Source organism: Mauremys reevesii, linkage group 7 (genome assembly GCF_016161935.1).
Source record: "Mauremys reevesii isolate NIE-2019 linkage group 7, ASM1616193v1, whole genome shotgun sequence".
NCBI lineage: Eukaryota > Metazoa > Chordata > Testudines > Geoemydidae > Mauremys > Mauremys reevesii.
Genome location: NC_052629.1, coordinates 48600570 through 48624158, shown reverse-complemented (window position 1 = coordinate 48624158; position 23589 = coordinate 48600570). Strand labels below are relative to the sequence as shown.

Genomic DNA, 23589 nt, shown 5'->3' with positions numbered 1-23589 from the left:
GAAAATACTTTAGGCACTCACATTTGAAACTTGGGTTCTCTAAATGGCAAATGTGTACATACTAAATAATTACCTAAAGTTCTCCAACACACATAGTTTAACACCTCAGGGAAAAAAGTCACTTTACACACCCAAAAGTGGCCAGTGATCTGCAAAAAACAAAAACCAGACCTCCCCTACCTCAATCCTGTTGGCAAACACTAATGAAAACAAAAATAAAAGAATGAGAGCTCCCACTCATTTGACACAGTGAGGATTTTCCTGCTGTATGAAAGTACTCTCTCTTCCACTTGCAGTTTCCACATACCCACTTGGATATGGAATCACCTTTATTTTATAAATTGTTAAAGGACAAGTATGATGAACTAGAAAATAGCTGTATTATTTATGAATATGGTGCATGCGTGTGTAAATCAAGAGGGAAGAGGAATAGGTAGAGCAGGGGTTCTCATGACCCCAGGAAGGGGGACCAAAGTCTGAAACTGCCTGAGCCCCCACTGTCCTGGATGCGGGGACCAAAGCCCAGGGATTCAGCCCCTGGCAGGGAGCCTGCAATCTGAGCCCCACCACACAGGGCTGAAGCCTTCGGTCTTCAGCTTTGGCCCCGGGTGATGAAGCTCAGGCTTTGGCCCCGGGCCCCAGCAAGTCTAATGCCAACCCTGGTGACCCAGTTTGAGAACCAAGCAGGAAAGACAACGTAATAGCTTAGACAAGGAACTTCCCAAAACACACACAAGCCAGGTTTATAACTGTGAAGAGATGATGCTTCAGCCCCAACCTTGGTGAGACAGCTCCTTTGCCAAGGCTGGAAAGAGAATCAAAGACAACACTAAACATTAGAGGAGCCCAGGGCCTAGACAAGGGTTGGGGTTTAAAGGAGTGGGCAGAGACTGCCCAGGAAAGTGCCAGCAAAACATTGACCAGGGAACACACAGACGGACAGAGAGAGCATGTTTTGAGCAGGGCAGTGTTTCTCCCCAGCCAGAGGTGGAGGTTAGCTGGGCTGAAGAGAACTTGCAGAAGCTAGCAAGGAAAGATTAGAGTATGAGTAAGACCCAGGCATATAAGGCTTTACATTGTACTTTCAGTGAATAAATAAATAATGCTTTGTTATGAAGACTTTTTTTTTGAGCCACTCTAATCAAATTGGTGGACACAACTCCCGACAGTGAAAGGGTTTACAAGTGTCAAATGCAGTTGGGCCTGTTGCATTAACATGGTTGATAAATAGGAGCAGACACCTAAAGACCCAGTTCCAGAGTGGTTAACCATGTGGTTCTACCCAGAAAGGTGCAGGAAGCCAGGTCTGTCATCTAAGGAGGACTAAAAGGGGTCAAAAGTGCAGTTCATAACCATGACAGAAAGCACACAACCACTCTTTGTGTAACAGTTTAACAATAATATTTCTTAATTATGCATCTGTTTTTTTCTTAAGGAATTTAAAACCATGCAGTGACTTCAGTGGGAATTTGGGTTGCAGAAAGGTGGTGAACTTGATCCCAACGCACAGGGCCTGGAAAAGCCAGACTCAATTAATAGAACAGGAATAAGTGAAAGTGCCTAGGAACATGTCCTTAGGAGAGAGATCCCACAGCTCCAGTCCAATGTAGGATGAAGCGCTTGCATAACTGAGTCAAAGTTTAAGGTGGTTTCAAAAATCATATTTATTCCTTGATTTGAAAGATTTTGGTTCAACCGTTTTTAAACAAACTTCAAAAAGTGTGCAGCAAAATATTTGGAGCATAGCATCTTAGTTTGCAGTGGTATGCAAAATGTTAAGTTTTACCATAATGTTTACTTCAGTTATACAATAGAGATTTTTCCTCATTAGAACTTTACAATAAAGCAGGGAACCTTAAAAAAAGGAAACATTTACCTTACCATGATATAAGCACCTCATCAATGTATTGTATTCTAGGTGATAAGGTATTTTTTTCAAGCCTCTCATTGTACAACTATTGGAAACCTCTGAAGGGAGACATTAGTGCCATTCTTTTCCATTAAGAAAAAGGCCTTCTAATATATTCCAAATTGCTACAGCACAACATTTTTTTCCCCATAAAAACAACAACAAAAAAATACAGCTGATAATACAGCAGAATATCCCCATTACTGGGTGAAAGGAAGTTACAGTAGATGGAGGCTGAACACATGGAGTACAGCTACACTGCAATAAGAGAGCCTTGGCACAGCTGTGGCTGGCCTTGGCTAGCTGACTCATGTTTATGGGGCTTGGTCTGAAAGGCTGTAATTTGCAATGTAGACACACATTCAGGCTCAGACTGAAGCCCAGGCTCTGAAACCCAATGATGGGGGTGGGTCTCAGAGCCCAGGCTCAGGCCCACTCCCAAAATATCTATACTGCAATTTTATACCCCGTGCCCCCAGCTCAAGTCAGCTGATGCAGGCTCTGCGACTCGGTGCTACAGGTTTCTTATTGTAGTGTAGATAAACCCAGAGTCTACAGTAGATAAAGCAAGACCATTCTTAAAAAATGAATGTCAAGCATCATTGGATTTTTTTCTATTTGTAAAAGGATTTTTGTATTTCATAAATAAGTGGAAAAATTACTAAAACATTTTGCTATATAGTACATAGTATAAAAAGGCATTGAAGTGTTTTCCAGCTGCCATTTAAACACTAGATGCAACCGTGTAGGAGTAAGTATTTGGAGGTGGCTTTGCACTCTGATTATTACAGTTGTCCCAGCATGGCAGAGCTGCCACCAACAGAAGAAGTCCACCCAGCAGAACACAAAGTCCACTAAAGCAGAATGCAATGTCGTATGTCTGTGTCCAGTCATAAAACCAACCTGAAAAGAAAAAGAAAAAAAAAGTGAGATCAATGATATGCAATTGCTGAACATACAGCAGAAATGTATTGAGAATCATCATATTTGAATTCACAACAAAATGTAACATTACAACATTATGTACTAAACCATAAAACATACAAAACTAGCAAATAGAATCTAAAAACTGTTTAGCACAACATGTAATATTTCATCATGTTTATATTCGCCTTACATTAGTCTGGTCAGCTGTAGAGAAATGTGTTGTAACTTTCTAAATATTTTAATTTCATCATTCTACTATCATCACAACTAACTAGAACGGACTTCAGTGTAAATTTATTTAGTTTGGTACTGAACAGAATCTATAACAATTAGAATTTGACATCACTTAACCCAATATATCTTACCAACAATTGGTGGTCCAAGGCTATTTCCAAGTCCAGCAAAGAACATTAATATCCCATATGCATGTGCCAGTTTCTCTATTCCCACAGTCTTTGTGGTTACATATGGAAAAATTGACCAATTCCCAGTGAGAAAACCTAAAATTCCAGAAAGTATTGCCAACATAATGTAACTTTTGGCAAATGGAATTGCAACCAAGGCCACGCCAGTCATTATTAAGGTAATTACATATAGGTATAAAGTATTAATCCATTTAAAATCTGCCAGTACTCCTAAAACAAGTTTACCAACTGCAGTCATAATCCCTAGAATGGAGATAAGAGGCATAACATATTCTTCTTCACTAATGTTTGAACTTCTTGCGACATCTTCCATAAGCAGTAAAGGAGGAAATCCACCAATGTCAAAAAGTAAAATGGCAATAAAAAGGGATGTGAATACTTTGTTTTTAAAAAGAAACAATGTTTCTTCCCAGTAGTTTAAATACAGTTGCCATTTCTTCTTGGCAAGCTGTTTGCAAAAGTATGTTTGTTCTACAACTTTCTGTTTATAAGTGTCTGTCTCTTTTGCATGTATTGATATTAATCCATTCTTATTTAAAATACTGTCTTGTTTGCAATCATTACTGGACATATTATTCACACATTTTTCTTCATTGTAGCCCTTTTCTAGGATGCTTGTATTTTCTTCAACATTTTCCTTCTCGTAGTAAATCAAGTATTGATCTGGAACTTTTTCTAGGCATGATTTTTCTGGCAAAGGGGAATCAGATAACTCCAAAGGTCTCATTAGACTTCCACATGCTAGTATATTTAGAGATAATGCACCAACTATTAGCAAACATCCATCTAGTCCATATAGCTCAATGAGTTCTTTTTGTAATGCTGCATATATAAAAAGTCCAACACTTGAACCTAGAAAAGGAAATAAGATCAGTGTAAGTTATTTCATGAGGTTACCTCAGCTCTCCAATAGCAAGCTTTAATATTAAAGAGACTGAGAAATATAACTGACAGATAAGGTCTTTCAAGGAAATTGCTCTATTATATTAAGTGTATGTATTATCATGGGCTGGGATTGTATGAATGATACAAAATCTGGAAATTATAAGGTATATACTGAAAATGTGTCAGATAAGTATGGACTTTTAGGACAATATGTGGACTTCCTGGGGAATCCCTAGGAAGAGGTTAATGAAAATTACCCAATTCCCACTATGCAAATAAATTACCACGAGGAGAGTCTTTGTCTGCTGATTACCTGTTACAGAAGGCCATGGCCAAAGCCCGAGCTCTATAAAGAAATGGCTGCTCTGGACAGCCATTGTGCTAGTTCTGGATTTAAGACAAATATGAACCTGTAACCATGCAGAAAACCCAGTTATGGGTTTTGAGGGAATAAAAGCTACCAGAGCCCTAGGCTGGAGTGGGGAGTGACCTCTGGTAAACGTTATCATATATGTAGGTTCTTTTCTTGGTTTAATAGGTTTCTCTGTAACGTTTTTACCTTAAGTACGAATGTGCTTGCTTAGAAGGAACTGTGTGATAACTTATATTTTGGGCAATACACTGGTCACAGCCATCAGAGATAAAGCAAAGCACAGGTACTGGCCTGTTTAGGCAGTCTGGCTTGCTGGGGATATCCCAGTGTAAATCCAGGGAGTTATGCCTTTTGAAGTTAAATTTTCTTTTTTTGAATCTATGCTTGTAGTGAATGAAAACCCTCGCCACATCAATCTATCTGAAAACAACATACTGGGAGTAATCATGTCAATAAGGATTAATACAAGTTAAAATACAAATATGAAATGAATGACCTAAAGGGCGTCATCAACTTGAAATACAGTGTTTTTTAAAAAATGAATAAGGACTCAGCTTAAGCACCCCAGGTGCCCATCTTTCTCAGAATTTTTCTCTGGGGTTTTGCAGAAGGAACAGGAGGTTGGAGCCAGAGGGGTTCTATAGCTCAGCATGACCACAAGCATGAATATTCAAAGGCAACATTCACAAATAACTGCAAAGCGATCATTTTATACAGCTTTACCAAAGTAACCAAAATAACTATTTTATACGAAATCTTCAAGCCAAATTCAGTCATTGGTTTAAGTGAATGCAGCTTCACTGTTGTCAATGGAGTTCCAAGTACTTATACAGTATTGAATCTGGTTGTCTGAATAAAGTTAATGGGATGTTGTCATGTAAATTTGTTATAATATGATGGAGAAAGTCTACCAATTTCTAAATTTGGGTTTGTTTGTTTTTTAAATTCTACATAGTTATGACATAAATATGAACTTTTTTTATTGTACCACATTAGGGAAAAATTAGACATAAAAAAATCCACAGAATTATTCTGTCTTCCACACATGACATGACCACCAAAAATAACCACAACTTTAACAAAATTAAAAAATAGTATGGATCAGATCATGCCCTGCCACAGTAAGACACTGGGATAGGATAGTATTTGGACTCTATGCAGCAAGACTCCACACCTGGTCAAAACTGCTCCAGAAGGAGACTCAGAGAAAAAGATAATGCAACCCACAGGGCCAGAGGTGGGACAATGTGCACTCTCAACTACACCCTGCTCTGCCCACTCCCATGCTGGCCTACTCAGTCTACAACCCCTTATCTGTAAGGATGATGGACAATTCCAGGAGACCAGAGGATGGATGGGACAGGGCTGTGAAGGAGGCTGAGCTAAACTGTCTCAAGAGATCCACACTTCGTGGATCCCTTCCATGTACATATTTAAGTAGCTTGGTTTGGGCTGTTGACTTCAAGTTTTTTTTAAAACAAACAAACAAACAAACTTTTCAGTGTCCTTTTAAAAGTCAAAACCAACAATGTCTAGAAAAATTTCCATTTAAACTACAGCTTTGCTAATTGTCCCCTAATAAGATTATATAAACAGCAATTCTAATGATAAACGGGTTACATTTTATTCTAGAGCATCATTTCTGTTATTTTGCACTACCATTCACAGTTATATAGACTGCTAACAACTATTGACCCAAATTTTGGCTTTGTTAAAGATATTTTTCACTAATCCTTTCTGATTCTTCATTAGTCACTAAGATCAGCAGTAAGCAGTTTAGGACAAATAATTTATAAACTAGAGATTTGTAATATTTTAAAAACATACCTGTTGAAATCAAACCAAGTGCAAGGCCTCTGCGTTTATCAAAATACTGACAGGTGATGGTTACTGTTGCTGTATATAATAAGCCACAGCCAAGCCCTAACAAATATAGGAAGTTTATCAAAGCATAAGGCATCCTGTATAACTTTATACATAGTTTACCTTTTTTTAGAAAATTCAAGAACTAGCTAATACTTGACAACATTCAATTAAAACATGTAGAACAGTATCACTAATGAATATAATTAAAGATTGGATGTGAAGGATCAACCTATAAATACAATCTTAGGTTTACATTCTTGTTTCCCTTGTTTGTTTTTCCTTACATCAGATACATTGTTATAAATATGAATTAATCTTTCTATCCAGATTTAAAAACAGAACCAAAAAACAAATCACCACCAGACTTCTGAATTTTAAAGACTTACTTTCAAAGCTCAAGCAATACTTTTTAATCACATGGCATAAATTTGTTTGGTCTGTACCTCCAGATCCAACAAATTGCAAAGACCAAGAATGCTCTTTGTATGTTTTTTTAGTCTATATCACAACTACCTTAATTTTGGACATACATAGCCAGACTGTCTAAAGCTACTCCTGCCACTTTTTAAACAATAAAGTCATTTTTCAAGACTATTACAATAAAAGGAACCTAAATGTGAAACTTAACTATTAATCTTCCTGTTTTCCATATGAATCACATACTCTACCAATTACTACTGCTTCATTGGCTTCCATCCAAACAGCTGTAATGACGGATTTTACAAATTACTGGGATGGCTAATTATGTGCCAGGTAGTTTAAGATTACAATACTAATCCAACCATTATCAAATAGGAATGCGTCCTTCCTTTGTTTTACTCTGCATTGGACTATTTCAAACAGAGTGGCTGGTTGCTAGCTAGTTGGAATACTGCAATTTCATGTATCAGTGTAACTTCAATTCAGTTACATGAAGAAAACTTATTTCCTAATGATTTCTGGTTTGTTAACTAAAATTAATAAACAACTATTCTTTCTACTACATGATTCCTTATAAGCTTTTAATCTTACAAATTTATAACTTCACAGCTATGGGAGAGAACTTAAACAAAGTAGGGTAATAGACAATCTCAGCCTTCTTCCACTACCAATCAGCAATATCAAGGAAAGGTAATAACACATTAGTTTTGAGACTAATCTTCTGAGGAGTCCTCAAAAGCCTTCATGTTCCTTGTATTTGACAGTATTGTAACACAATCCATTAATTCTTAAAATAAACAGTTCTCTATTCCTTGATAACTAAGGCCCCAATCCTGCAACCGCAAATGTGCAGCAGACACCTGTGCCCACACATAGCCCTAAAGAAAGAACTGCTTGCATGAGTAAGCATTTACAGAATCTGGTCCTGATTCTGAAAATAACAGCCTTTATACAAATGCAACATTCAGTTTCTGAATGATTAGTCTCAATATGAACAAGTGACATTTCTTACCAACAATAATTCCATATGAAAAAAACAGAAAATAGATATTCGGTGCAAAACTGCTCATCATCAGGCCCCCAGCCACCATAAACCCACTGAAGATTGTCACAGGTCTTGCTCCAAAAGAAGACACACATGCACTACAGACAGGACCTACAGCGAAGGGGAGGGAAGAGAAGAAAGAAAATAGCTTTTAAAAATCAGTCCCAGTAAAAAAAGAACTCAAAGGTTTTTTTTTCCAATAATATATTTAGTGTAATTCTTAAAAATTGTTCAGGATCCCAATGGTATTATAGTCTTCAATACAATACATCATAAACCTACAATGTCACATTGCACTTGCATGTATTATACATTCTTGACAAGTTTCACTCAAACAGTACTGAATGATACCGGACAAATAAGAACATTCTATTTTACATCTTTAATGATATTTTAGAAAAGCCTGGTGCTATAATCATAAAACAACATAGGATAACATTTAAAAACTTAAAGCTGGTTTGTTTTGTTTTTTTGCAGTGTTGTTGTAGCCATGTTGGTCCCAGGATATTAGAGACAAGCTTTCGTGCTACACAGAGCTCTTCTTCGGGTCCTGAAGGGCTTGTCTCTTTCACCAACAGAAGTTGTTCCAGTAAAAGATATTATCTCACCTTGTCTCTCTACTATTAATTTTTCCTTACATTCGTGGCAACAGTGCCATCTGGTGCTTACACTAAGAAAACATCTACTGTAAATTACCTTTCCCCCAAATCTTTCAGGAAATGAAAGACTGACTACAAATAGACTATTTTGTTAAGAGATTGTTGTAAAAAGCTTTTCTGATGTTTATTTTAAAATCGGCATAATATGAGGGATTTAGTGTAGACCATAGCTGTGGGGCATTGTAGCTGAATTCGTCTAGAACAGTGATCATGAAGCATAGAGGAGCTCTTTTTAATTAATTTTCAAAAATATAGTAAGTAGAACATTAAAAATCAGATACATGAGTAAGCTGCTGTCTGTTACAGGCAGGGAAATACAGAATGCAAAACAGAGTCATATGCAAGTATCTGAAATAATTCCTAGTGGCATCACCATACACCTCTAATAAGTCCCACTAAATAAGCCTCCTTTTCCCACACGTCTCCCCTCTCATATTTCGCGTAGAAGAGGAGGCTATGGAACAGAGCTTTTTTTTAAAAAAAATGAGAGGTAGGGACTGGCACAATTCAGGGAAATTGCACTGGCCTTTCCCTTCTATGGCCCAGCAAGGGCAACCACTGTAGGCTCCTGGTTTCTTAGCTGTCACCTTTCTTGGGCAGAGACACATATCTCTCCCTGACCAGGGTTTATCCAGGCAGCACAGTTCCCTGCTGAATGGAGTTCACCAGCAAGCTAGACTGTGCTTTGCTTTCTCATCAGAGGCTACAAACAGGTTAATTCCCCATAGTTGTAAGTTACCACAAAGCTCTTTCTAAGTCAGCACATTTATTCTTAAGGTGAAAGCATTACAAAGAAAACATATTAAAAGCAATAAAAAGAACCTGCATGTGATCATAAGCTTACCAGAGTAATAATAATACTTGCAACTAGCAACGGCCTTGAGCTGCAAAATTCAAACTCATATCTGAGATTCCTAAGTTTGGAAGTCTTCAGAACCAGGTTTTTAGCCTGGCAAGTTTTAGAGCCAATTGCCATTTGAGAAGATCAAACTTCAGAGTTAAAGGATATTTGGATCTGGCCCATATCTAATTGCAGTTCTCTAGAAGTACTACATAGAAGATGGCAGTATGGTAGATTACCGCTGTACTAGATGACACTTGTCAAGTTGGTCATGCTTATGTTAAGGGAAAACATGAGGAATTCCCAGAAGATGGGCATTAAGGCAAGGTGGATAACAAGGTAAACAGCAATTGCAAATTAGTGAATGTGGGAACTGGGAATGTGAGCCAGGCTTTTAGTACAGTTAGCAGCGGTACTGGCACAGGCACAAGCAATTCTGGGAAGCAGGCTGGGATGGAGTACAGATCTGGCAGCAGAAGGGAACCATAGGTCAAGTGAAAAGCAGGTCAGAGCTTTTGCTTCTAAAGAAGTTGTTAGTTTTAGGACCCTTCAAGGTGGTTTACATCAGGGCTCTATCCAAGCAAGGATAAGGGAGAAAGAGTTAGTGGAGGGAACCAGAGGCTTGATTGTGGAGGCTGGTTATTTTGATTTTAGAAGAGGTAAGGAAGCTAGTTGGAAGTTCAACCTTGCTGCTTGTCAAGGGGAAAGGCAACAATCAGCATATTGTGAGGATGAAAGTTCTGCAGTGCAATTAGTGAGGGCAAGTGCTTGAAGTGTTAGGTTGCCGGTGATTCTTGAAATTAATCACTAGACTGGCAAATTAAAATTGGTATGTTTCTTAAAACCACAAGATTTAAAAACAAAACTACACAGGATGTCTGTGGGTTACATAAGAAGTTCTGCTACACTAAAAACATTAGGCAGTGATAACAATTCCATTGAGCAGAGGAATCTGCACTCTTTTTCATTCTCTATTTCTTGGTCAGTATACTGTGAACAAGAGAAACAGCACTTCCTTTTCCTTCCTCCTCTTTTTATGAAGGGAATCTCCAAATTCTAGGACCTCCTTCTTACAAAAAAATCCTGATATGGCTTGGTGGGTCAGTGGCAATTCAACAAAGTACCAAGCAGGGGATCAGAGTTGAAGCAGTAAGCTTGGCCCTTTGCTCCCATGCCGGCAAGAAGTCAAAACATGCAACACTGTGCAAAGTGCTGCCTCATAATCTGTTATCTCCTTTGGACCCCACCATAAGCAGCTTTGATAGGGTCCAGAAAGAGCCACATCCAACCTGCCCGCTGAAAGATGTTTCATTCCCAAATAGGGTGGAAGGTGAGGAATGAAACCAATGGGTTGTGGAGGACAGAGACCATTGTTGCCCCTTCCTCCCCACTCCCAAGGGAAAAAATCCCATGGCTGCGTTATCAATACATTGATGAGCCTATTTACCAGCAGAAGGAATGCCAGAGTAGCTATTTAAAGGGGACCCCAAGGCTCTTGCTGAAAACAGATGCTCACATTGGGAGACATAACTTCTTCTTTATCAATTCCCTCTGCCACCCCTTTCTCAAAAGAGGGTCCAAAAATTAAACTGACAGTTACTGTACTCAGACCTCATACGGACGTCCATAGTTCAGAATGTTTCTCTCTCTCTCTCTCTCTCTCCCCCAACCCCCCCAGTAAGTCGACATCCTGTCTCAAAGGACCCAATACCTCTGACTCTAACTTCATGGGATCCTGAACCAGGAGATTCTAATAGAAACATGATATTCTCTAAAAATAATTCAAATACTATAGGCTTCCAGGAAATCATTTCTCTCAAAAACTTAGTACAGGAAAAGAAAGTGAAGCCTGAAGATACAGACATGTCAAATATTCTACAATTTCTGCAAGATGCTGTGGCCCTAGGTTTAGGAGCCTATTCCTTAAAGGTCCATTTTTCAGGAGTGTTCTAGTTGTGTGGAAACTAAAAAAGCATTGCATTTGCTTTACAGTCTAGTACAGCTTTGAATCTGAAATGTCACTTGGACAGTTTATGGATAAGTTTATGGAGGGGATGGTATGATGGGATAGCCTAATTTTGGCAATTAATTTGGCAACTGATCTTTGATTATCAGCAGGTAAGTATGCCCAGTGGTCTGTGATGGGATGGGATCTGAGTTACTACAGAGAATTCTTTCCTGGGTGCTGGCTGGTGAGTCTTGGTTTGGGTTTAACTGATCGCCATATTTGGGGTCGGGAAGGAATTTTCCTCCAGGGCAGATTGGCAGAGGCCCTGGAGGTTTTTCACCTTCCTCTGCAGCATAGGGCACGGGTCACTTGCTGGAGGATTCTCTGCAGCTTGAGGTCTTCAAACCACAATTTGAGGACTTCAATAACTCAGACATAGGTTAGGAGTTTGTTATTGAAGTGGATGGGTGAGATTATGTGGCCTGCATTGTGCAGGAGGTCAGACTAGATGATCATAACGGTCCCTTCTGACCTTAAAGTCTATGAGTCTATACATTTATATGCTGAATCTTTTAATACTTCACATTCCCAAATTCTCACATTTCAGAGAGCAGTTAAATGGATCAGTCTCCTAGATAATCTATCTTTCTGGAATGGGATTTAAACTTGGTTTTTATGGGCTTCTTCCTTTTTTAGCTTCAAGGCCTTGCACATAAGATATCTACTTTCTGTCAATAAAAATATGATTTCTGGTAGCCATTATCTTTGACAGGAGAGTTTCAGAGATAACAATACTCTCCATGGAAGAATCACACAGAGGCCTTCACTAAAATAAAATAATTCTCAGACAAACTCCTTCCTTCAGTATAGTAATCTCTCCATGGTTCTTAAGAATTAATTATTTCCTCATGTTTGCTAAACATCTGCAAGACAATCTCTGGCATAAGCTTGATGTCAGAAGATTTATAAATATCCGCCTCACACACAAATAAGAAAATGTTCCTCACTTTTTATTTCTTTCCATCCAAATTATTAAGGACCTTAAATCACCTATAGCTAACTCTAAGGCAAAAAAGCCACATCAGAGCTCTGCCAGGCAGCCATGTGGCCACCACGCTCCACCTTCACAAGACACTACTACTTAGATCTTTTGACCACTGCAGACACATTATTTGCAAGGCAGATGCTTCAGTCCAGGGGTCCCTAGACAATTCTTCTTCTTTGCAGGCAGCATGGCTTCACCCTGCTTTGCAGACCATTAGTAGTAACATCTCCTTCGCTTCACTTTTTCAAATTGCTATTTCTTGTTTGTAATGATTTAGCAGAAATCAGGGTGGATAAAAATCAATGATAAAAAAAAATACAAAAAATCTGTTTTTTTTATTTAAATCAGATTTTTTTGATAAAATGTTTTTTGAGGTAAAAAACCTATGTAAAGATCATTTTAATTAAGACATCTTTGAGCTATAATGTATCTCATCATGGAATAGGGATTATAAATTCTAATTATATTAGTATGAGACAATATAGTCATATAATGTTTAAGAAAAGTTTTGTAAATGAGTTCCAATAGTTCATGGATTAGGGACCCAATCTTATGGGGTTCTAGGAGCTTCTGTATAGAAAGATTAACCTAAATAACCTATCTACCCAATGGGACTCAGTGCTCAGTCTGGAGGATACCATCAGAGATGCTTACTTTTGCAGTTCTCAAATGGTGGATTTGTGTCTCCAGAGATAACATGCTTGTTAATAGCACAAATATTTTCAAATAAATAAATAATAGAGAGAGGTGAGAAATAACAGACCTCAACCCTATTGTCCCGCTGCAAATTTGTGTACACGGAGTCAATCCCTTACTTCTCTCTAAAATAGGATGATCAGACAGCAAGTGTGAAAAATCGGGACAGGGTGGGGTGGGAGGATAATAGGAGCCTATATAAGAAAAAGACCCCAAAATCGGGCCATCTGGTCACCCTACTCTAAAAGGGCAAAGTTTCAAAAGTTCAATAGAAGATTGTTGGGGGTGGAATAGATCTGGACAAGGAGAAGTCGTCTGGGGATAAATGTGAGAAGGGAGGGACAGGCAGTAGAAACAAAAGTGAACCTGTTTGAGCAGCATATTCCAGAAGTCTTGCGGTCTTTCTGAGCGTAGCCTTGCCATGAATATAAAGGGAAGGGTGACCACCTTTCTGTATACAGTGCTATGGGGTCCCTCCTGGCCAGAGGCACAAAATCCTCTTACCTGTAAAGCAGGGGTTCTCAAACTGGAGGTCGGGACCCTCAGGGGGTCACAAGGTTATTACATGGGGGGTCGTGAGCTGTCAGCCTCCACCCCCAACCCCGCTTTGCCTCCAGCATTTATAATGGTCTTAAATATATAAAAAGTGTTTTTAAGTTATAAGGGGGCGGGGGGTGGTCACACTCAGATGCTTGCTATGTGAAAGGGGTCACCAGTACAAAAGTTTGAGAACCACTGCTGTAAAGGGTTAAGTAACCTAGCTGACACCTGACCAAAAGGACCAATACTTTCAAATCTAGGGGGGAGGGAGGCTTTGCCTGTCTGTTCTGTGTGATTGCTGCAGTCAGATCAAGGAAGCAAGCAATCCAACTCCTATAGAGTTAGTAAGTATTTAGCAAGGAAATGCGTTAATTTACTTTTATTTTGGCTTGTGTTTTCCTTTGTGTAAGAGGGAGGTTTATGCCTGGTTTTGTAACTTTAAGGTTTTGCCTAGAGGGGAGATCCTCTTGAGTCTTTTGTTATTCTGTAAAGTACTTACCATCCTGATTTTACAGAGGTAATTCTTTTACCTTTTCTTTAATTAAAATTCTCTTTTAAGAACCTGATTGATTTTTCATTGTTTTAAGATCCAAGGGTTTGGGTCTGTGTTCACCTGTACCAATTGGTGAGGATATATTCTCAAGCCTCCCCAGAAAAGGGGGTGTAGGGATTTGGGGGGATATTTGGGGAAGGTAGGGCTCCAAGTGGCTCTCCCTAAATGTTTGTTTAAATCACTTGGTGGTGGCAGCGTTATTTAATCCAAGGTATAGGAGAGAAATTGTGCCTTGGGGAGTTTTTAACCTAAGCTAGTAGAAATAAGTTTAGGGGGTCTTCATGCGGGTCCCCACGTCTGTACCCTAAAGTTCAGAGTGGGGAGGGAACCCTGACAAGACTTCACTGATCTGAGATCTACCATATCATTCTCTCACTAGAAGGGAAAACCTATAATTGCAGCAGGCCATAAAAGAGACCCAGTTTGGGAATATTTTAATGAAATTCCTTTTCCTGTGGGTAAGACAGGCATGCATGCAAAATGCAAACAGTGCAACAAAGAAATGCAAGGCCTGGTTCCCTGAATGAAACAACATCATGAGAAGTGCTCCTTCTTATTAGGAAGCTGCATTGAAGACGATGAAAGGAACATGTCTGAACATGCAGGATCTTCAGGTTGGTAAACTTTTTTATTTCATACTTCTTTCTTAAGGACTGCCTGTCTTCCTTCTGAACTATTCTTGAATTCTCATGTTTGAGCAAAAAATATAGTTGTTACTCTATGGTACTATCATTTTAGATGCAGTTGTGATAAAAAATAAATAGCTGAAATAGGCAGATCTTCCTTTTACAATTTCACCTTTAAAGTAGTACTGTCAGTGAATGCAATGACTAATCCTAAATGACCAGTATGGTAATAATAATTAAATAACTGCATTGACTTATTTTGTTTAGGAGAATCCATCCTCAATATACAGGATTCTGAAGACTATCCAACTTCAAGATCACCATCATTTTCTATAGTTTCAGAGTTATCTACAAATTATAGTGTTTCAGTCACATCATGTATGTCACATAGCCACTGTATATCACCTGAAAAAGAAAAAAGAAAAAAAAATCTCCATCATCCAGAAACAACCATAGATACGTTTGTGGGAAGAACCAGCAGATTACAAAAAGAGGTAATTGATGAAAAAATTGCCCAGTTTGTTTATGCAACAAACTCTCCTTTCCATATGATTGAGAACCCACACTTCATTAACATGGTTCAGTTATTAAGACCAGGATACAGTCCACCCAACAGAGCAGATGTCGCAGGCAAATTGCTGGATAAAGTGTATGAAAGAGAAATTGAGCAGTGTGCAAAAGGTCTAGAGGGTAAAATGGTTAACCTGAGTCTTGATGGGTGGAGCAATTTCCACAATGCTCCTGTTGTATGTGCTTGTGTGACAACAGAAGAAGGGAATGTCTTCCTTACAGAAAATATATCAGGAAATGCACATACAGCAGAATACTTACAAGAAGTAGCAGTAAAAGCTATAACAAACTGTGGAAAAAAATCAAATGTCTAGTATGCAGCTTGGTCATAAACAATGCTGCAAATGTATCCAAGATAAGAAGAAATTTAGAAGCAAGTGAAGGGAGTCCCAAGCTAACAACATACGGTTGCAGTGCTCATTTGAAGCACCTCCTAGCCAAAGACTTCAGTGTTCTAGAAATAAAGGCTAATGTTGTTGAAATTGCAAAACACTTCCGTAACAACCATTTTGCAGCAGCTGCTCTGAAAACAGTGGGAAGAACCAAGCTAACTCTCCCACAAGATGTGCGATGGAACTCAGTAGTGGACTGTTTTGAGCACTGTATCATGAACTGGTCTAATCTGATGACAGTTTGTGAACAAAATTATGAAAAAAATAGATGGCACTGTCACAGCCAAAGTTCTCAACATCAGGCTTAAGAGAAATGTTGACCACATGCTGAGTACCCTGAAGCCTATTTCTGTAGCCTTGAACAAAATGCAGGGAAATAGCTGTTTTATTGCTGATGCTGTTGAAATCTGTAAGGAACTGAGTGAGATCTTAAAAAGAAAAATATGCAATGACAGAGTTAAATTACAAGCATTAAAAAAACCGAATGGGACAAGCACTATCTTCAGCTCTTTTTCTTGCAAATATTCTCAATACCCAGTAACAGGGTCAAACCTTAACTGCTGAAGAAGAGGAATTAGCTATGACATGGACATCCAGCAATCATCCCTCCATAATGTCAACTATAATAAACTTCAGAGCTAAGGGTGAACCACTCAAGAAATATATATTTGCTGATGATGTTTTAAAGAAAGTCACACCAGTGAACTGGGGGAAGTCACTTAAGCACTTGGATTCAGAGACTATTGAAGTGATAATGTCACTTTTTAAAAAGCAGTAGCTTCTTCTGCTAGTGTAGAAAGAATATTTTCTTCCTTTGGACTAATTCAGGTCCAATTGTGAAATTGTTTGGGACCTGAAAAAGCAGGAAAGCTTGTTTATCTTTTCCAGATTATGAACAAATAGGAAAACGAAGGTGAAAATGACTCAGTTAGCTGCAGAAGCCAATATTTTAAGTTTCTCATTTTGACCTGGCTGACAAAGTCAATTTAATTTTTGATTTTTTTTTAAAACTACAGTCAAACCTTCTAATAACATGCCCCGCCATAACGCGAAATCGCATATAATGCGATCATAAGTTGGCTCCCCTTTAAGGCCTAATACCAGTGGTCCCCAACACCATGGTGCCCACCGGGAGAGAAGCTGCTCAGCGTAGCGCCCAGCAGGGAAGAGAAGCTGCGGCCCTGCGCCTGCTGGGGACAGAGAACTCCGAGGCTGCAGGCGCCGGTGCTCACTGTGCCTGGCAGGCGCGAGGCCGCGGCTTCTCTCCGGCTTGGAGAGAAGCTGCGGCCCCGCACCTGCCAGGGACAGAGAACTCCAAGGCTGTGGGCACCGGTGCTCTCTGTCCCCGGCAGGCGCGGGGCCATGGCTTCTCTCCAAGCTGGCACAAGGTTTTCTGTGCTGCTTAAGCCATGTATGATCCTTGCACTGGGGAGAAAGGAGAGGTACTGAGCACCCATGTAGGGGGCACGAGAAGTTGTGATTGTATTCCAGTTCCATTACATTCATTTCTCATGTGCACATACACTCACAAGCATAGATGTGAATTTCATTTTCCTGGTCTCTATTTAATTCCCTGCACAACACCAGTGTAGTCACACTTACTGCAGGAAGCTTGAATTTCAACCCAAGGGCTACATTTTGCCTTCAAATATATACCAGGACTGCCCATTTTTTGCCAGCTTAATCCAAGAACAGATTTGACCCTTTAGTGTCCTGTTAAATCATCGATTCAAATGATTTAACATTCTGCCTAATCAATATTGATTACGAGTTTATTGTTGGGTCCTGACAAGGTACAAGATACTACTTTTTTTCAGACTACAAAAGTAATCATCTCATCCAATATCATGCCCAACAGACATGAGTGTAAGTCTGCTCTGTCCCGGCAAGCCATGACACTTTAGCACTTCAGGAGCATTCTAATTCTTTCTTTTTATAACTTGTGGCCTTTTCTGGAAAATAGTTATATACAGTCTGAATGACCAATGGAAAATGCCAAGGCACTAGGATTTCAATTTCTGGAACACTGGGGTAAACAATTTGTTTTCAATCAAATATTTGTGAATACTGCACTTTGAACATATAATAATAAGAGCTTTACAAAGTATAAAATATAAGAAGGGCCATTAAGCAGGCAGTGTGCTCTTCCTGCTCTGAAAAGAGTAAACACACTCAGAATACCAATAAACAGGGGTTGGGGTTGGTTTTTTTTAAAGAATTAAATGTTAAAAGAGTACTAGATTATTCAATGGTAAAGTGCATTACAAGATATCTCTCCCATTTATTTTATGATGTCACAGAAATTTTTAACTTTCTGTAAAAGGTAGCACTGGTGATTTGTTTTGTACCGAGGTAGAGGGATTAAAGGGTTTAATAGCTAGCAGGAAAGGAGGGAAGGATTAGACAGATGTAAAAGGAAGTTGGGGCTTTTCTCACAGAGGAGGGCTTGGCTGATGGGGGGTAGTGAGTCCCGGAGCTTTGATCACTGAGGTAAAGGTAGAAAGAACATCTCTCTCATTTACTCCCCTCACAGAGGTTTCATTTAGGCCACAATCCTTCAACACACTGAGCAGCTCCCAGGAGAAGCTGAACACACCCAAGGCCAATATTTAAGCACCTCTGGCGTTCACAAAACCAATGCTCAGTTTCCACCTAAGCCTGGAAGCGCCTGAAGTTTCCACTGGTAAAGTCCCATAGAAACCTAAATTTTTGCCACTGGGCCGAGATATAGCCACCTAAATCCTGACAGCACTGAGTTGCTCAGCACTTAACTCATGCCAAAACCCCAGCAGGATTCACAAGCTAGGTGTGTCTCCTACCCTGATTAGCTTGCCTGCAGGGCTGGATCCAGTAGGCATGCTCTGAGTACACTTAACATGAAAGATGGGGGAAGGAGGTAGAGGGGCCCTCTTTTACCCAATAGTCCAGAGGGTTAGAGCACTCACTCAGGGTGTGGGATATTGGGGTTCAAATCCCTATGTGCCTGATGTGGAACAGAGATTCAAATCTAGGTCTTCCCCCACCCCGGTGAGTGCCTAATCACTGAGCTGTAGTCATTCTCACTATCTCTCTGGCCCCAAAAATATTTAATTATACAAAGTGGAACAGCTTCAACACCAGAAGAGGTTGGGTGAGCCCTTCCCCTTAATATCCTATAGCGCAGTGATCAGGGCACTCTCCTGGGAGATCAGAGACCTAGGTACAATTCCCACCTCCACATCAGACAGAGAAAATATTTGAACTTAGTCTGCCATAATCTAGGTGAATGCACTGACCAGGGGGCTCTTGAATAAAGAGGTGCGGAGAGAGATGGTACCACTGCCACTTCCTCCTACTCTCTACACAAAGAGCATAAACCAGGCCAGTCCCTCACTTCTGGAGAGGGTTTGTGGCTGTGAATCCCAAGTACAGATAAGTATCTCCCTCTGACCCAGATTTAGGCCACATCTCTTCTCCTCAGCCTTTCTTTCTGGCTAGTTTAGGCAGCTCCCTACTCAGCATGCTGGCTTCTATTCATCCCTTTTTTAAGGGCCTAACTCGTCCCAGGCACTGTATGGGGAGCTTTGGCACCTAACTTAGTGTTAGTTCTACTATGCAGCAGGGTACATAACCTAATACAAGTTAGCCATAACATCAAGCACTACAACGCCTACATCCTACTTATGGATCTAGCCCTGAAAGTGCAAGACCCTTATCACAAATAATCACACGTGGTTACAGAACTTATTTCTTCCTTCTTTCTTGCAAAGGAGGCTTTGCTCAGAGTTTTGCTGTCACAGACAGATATGATTGTTTGCATGAAGTGGAATCTGCTGATGGAAATAATGAAGATTTACCTTGGATATATTGTGCAAAAGTATCAGTTTCTATGTATGAATCTTCATATAGTGAAAACTAGCAGTTACACAGCTCTATAATCAGTGTTCAGTATTAAAGTCATACAGCAGCACTGTTATTTCACCTATAGCCGTCCCAGAAAATATTCTATCACACAAGATCCAGCTGTTCCTCTTGGGATGATGCACTCCTTATTGAAGAAAGGCTCCCATTACTGAAGTTACTGCAGTCATTTATACATGCCTTTTCTGACTTCAGTGAGAGTTTTTCCTTGAGTAAAGAAAGTGGAACTGAACCCTTGACCTCTTTCAACTGGTGGTTTCATATCTCAAGCTAGAAAAATGACTGATTAGTTTCTTAATTGATCTCTCCTTGTGATCCAACAAATCAAGATAATGGTTATTTGTTCTCCTTTCAGCAAAACAACAAATGAAAGTGCCATGCCCCTCCCAAGCTCTTATTTTTTGTTCACAGTATAAATTAAGATTCATAGTTTCACAGAAGCAGTTTCTCTCAGCTATTTTTAGTTTGCTAAAGTAATAGTTATTTTGGATTTATCCTTAGGACAACAACATTATTAGTGGCAGGTTGCTTTTTGTTAAACTGACATTGAACTGTTTTGCATTTTACTTTTTTAATGCACAGCAATGTAGTTATGAATATAATGCCATTAACCATGTTGGATTAAGACAAAATACAGTATGGAAGTCCTTTCTAGATTCCCATTCTTAAATTAATCATTTAGTGCATTTTAAAAGCATAAATAGATTTAACAGCTATTACAATATGAAGAAAGCATGTCATTTACAAACATATATTGCTTACTGGCAAGCAATCCAACTCCACTTGCAAGGGATCCAATCCAAGCAGTCTTTCCTTTCCCTTCTCCAAAAGTATCCAGCCATTCTAGATATAAGACTCCGACTGCTAACGGAGACCCGTAACAAAAGAACTGAGTAAAGAAGGAAACAAGGACAATCACCCAGCCCCATCCACCATCTGGCGACTTCAGCAATACCATTTTCTAGTGCCGACTCTGTACAAAGCAGAGAACAAACAAAACATACAACTGAAAATATGAACTAGTCCAACATTTCTCAAATGCGGCCACCATGGCTTTACGTAGCCACCAGGGGCGTTTTGTGTGGCCACGACAGCCTCCTGGGTGGTGATGGGGATAGGCAAAGCATAGGCCCCTCCCACTCCCTTCTTGTTGCTCCTGGATGCACCGCCCTGCACCGCTTCTGGAGAGAGGTGGGGCACAACACTGCAGGAGAAAGGTGACTTCTTGACCCACATTGGGGGGAGGGGGATTGGATGGCAGGCTCCAGCAATGGGACTTCAGGAACCTGGCCACACAGCCCCGGGGTTCTACCATGGGGTAGCGGGTGTTGACCCACCCGCCCCCCCTCCCCCGGCTCTGGCCATGTGGCCCTGGACTCCAGCCACACAGTCCTAGCCCCTGGTGCTGATCCCTTGCCCCAGCTGCACAGCAGCAGGTGCCAACCCACAGCTCTGTTCCCGGGCTCCGGTCATGACAGGAGCTGGTCCTGGGTGCCAACCCCTAGCCCTGGCAAGTGCTGGCTCCAGCCACACAGCAGCAGCACTGACTCCTGGCTCAAGCCACGCACTCCTGGACTCCAGCACCCAGCTTCGGGCTCTGGCCGTGCGGAGGCAGGCACTAGCCCTGGGTGCTGACCCACAGCTCTAGCTGCATGGCAGTGAGCTCAGATTTCTGGCTCCAGCCACACAGTTCCTGTCCCCAGCTCTGGGTTCTGGCCATGGGCACTGAGCCACGGCTGCATGGCAGCAGACACCAGGCCCTGGCTCTGGCCATGCAACAGCAGTGCTCATCACCCACCCCCATTATCTCTGGCCCTTGCTGCCTCCCACAACCCTGTATCCATCTCCTCTCTTTCCCCCAGGATCCTGCTGCCTTCCTGGCCTCACATCCATCCCCCACAATGCCACGGACCCCCGCTGCCTCCCCCACCCCTGAATGCATCCTACCATTGCCTCTGGCCCCTGCTGCCTCCCCCTATGCCCCCCACCCACATCCAGGGCTTAATGGGTACTGGAGCTTGCTGAGAAAAGTGATATTAACAATTATGCAAGTATCACATTTCACAGCAAACTGACTAGCTATCTGTGAAAAGTGATACTTGTAGGTTTGTCAATATCACTTTTCATAGACTCCCAGGTAGGTATTGTGGGCTGGGATATTAACAAATATAACTTCTCACAGCAAGCCTCAGGACCCACATGGGGGCGGGGCATGGCAGAGAAAGGGAAGGCAGCATTATTTTTGTTATTGAGTCTACCAAAAAACCCTACAAATATACATTACAATGATTTGGATGTGAATCTGTGCATATTTAATTGTTTTTCCTAAAGTTAATTAAGTATTTTAGGAAAAAAGTAGTGCAGCCACCAGTAAGAGTTGGTGGCTGCACTCAGAGGCCACCAAAAAAATTGTTGCAAGAACCCCTGAACTAGTCTACACTTGCTAACATAATCATTTGATTCTTGTACACAAAAGTATTATTTACACACAGAGCTGAACTTGTCAAAACAAAAACCAAACAAAACAAAATCCACAGAGCACAAGGGTTCTTGGACAGTAACCAAGCAACACTGCACAGGAACAAAATGACACATCAAACACTCCTTGGCATTTCTTATAAAACACACACAACATGTAACAATACATGAAATGTCAGTGATAAGCCATATATATATATATATATATATATATACACACTTGCATCACTTAACTTTTTTTTTTTTTATTGCTCCACCTGGAGGTCATTTAGTTACCATGAGTCCAACTGTACGGGGCTCAAAAGGAGGAAAAAATTAATAAAGATAAAACTGCTGCAAAAATAATATAAAATAGCTTTCTAAAAATAAAAATGTCACAGATTTGAATCTATTATCTTGGGGCTAGAAATGAGTACTCAGTCCTTATGGAAAGTGGGGTAATTTCACTTTCCAGTGGCGCAGGGTTCACTTTTTAACCCATGCAACACTACAAAGTATCAGACACTAACGATATGTATGTATACAAAGCCTGTCATGCAGCCCCAGACTGAATCTTGCCCACCCTAGACCTCAGGAGGTATAATTGTGTGGGAGGGAGATTCCATATTTGGGGCAGAAGTAACAGTAGAACTGGAAACAGCCCTCTGCTCATTCCTGCAGATGAAATGACATCTAAGGACTGGAACCACCAAAAGCACCACCTTAAGCTTATTGCTTTTATATGCTTTGGGAGCCTCATAACCAGTAGGTGTAAAAGCAGCAAAGAGTCCTGTGGCACCTTATAGACTAACAGACATACTGGAGCATGAGCTTTCGTGGGTGAATATATATATACCTGCCCCTGGAAATTTCCACTACATGCATCTGACGAAGTGCGTATTCACCCTCGAAAGCTCATGCTCCAGTATGTCTGTTAGTCTATAAGGTGCCACAGGACTCTTTGCTGCTTTTATACCTACTGGTTATGAGGCTCCCAAAGCATATAAAAGCAATAAGCTTAAGGTGGTGCTTTTGGTGGTTCCAGTCCTTAGATATCATTTCATCTGCAGGAATGAGCAGAGGGCTGTTTCCAGTTCTACTGTTACTTTGCCCCAAATATGGAATCTCCCTCCCGCACAATTACACCTCCTGAGGTCTAGGGTGGGCAAGATTCAGTCTGGGGCTGCATGATAGGCTTTGTATACATACGTATCGTTATATATATATGCGCAAGCAAGAAGCAGGCTAGAGATAACGAGTGTAGTTCAATCATGGAGGATGAGGCCCTCTTCTAGCAGTTGAGGTGTGAAAACCAAGGGAGGAGAAACTACTTTTGTAGTTGGCAAGCCATTCACAGACAGCAGGTGTAAGTTTCCTAAATTGCACATAAATACTGTATGTACCTGAAAAACTTGATCATGGTTTAATATAAGTTTCCTAAGACCTCCATCAGAGCTGCCAGACTATACAGAGGTCTTAAGAGGCACATCACTAATAAGTATTTTGGGAAAA

The 23589-nt window shown here is 40.4% G+C and overlaps 1 protein-coding gene across 6 annotated transcripts in view; it reads right to left on the bottom strand.

The window, feature by feature from the left end:
• Positions 1-1651: 1651 nt before the first annotated feature.
• Positions 1652-23589, bottom strand: part of SLC16A9 (solute carrier family 16 member 9) — a 33636-nt gene continuing 11698 nt past the window's right edge. For 3 of the 6 annotated variants that reach the window (XM_039482512.1, XM_039482510.1, XM_039482511.1), the window contains exons 3-7: positions 20383-20593; positions 7818-7961; positions 6347-6442; positions 3202-4113; positions 1652-2812 (exon numbers count right to left, since the gene is read on the bottom strand). In XM_039482512.1, coding sequence (XP_039338446.1) covers positions 2634-2812; positions 3202-4113; positions 6347-6442; positions 7818-7961; positions 20383-20578 — 1527 coding nt within the window. In that variant the 5' untranslated portion in view covers positions 20579-20593 and the 3' untranslated portion in view covers positions 1652-2633. The remainder of the gene's footprint in view (positions 2813-3201; positions 4114-6346; positions 6443-7817; positions 7962-20382; positions 20594-23589) is intronic. The other 3 variants (XM_039482514.1, XM_039482515.1, XM_039482513.1) reach the window with 2 other exon arrangements.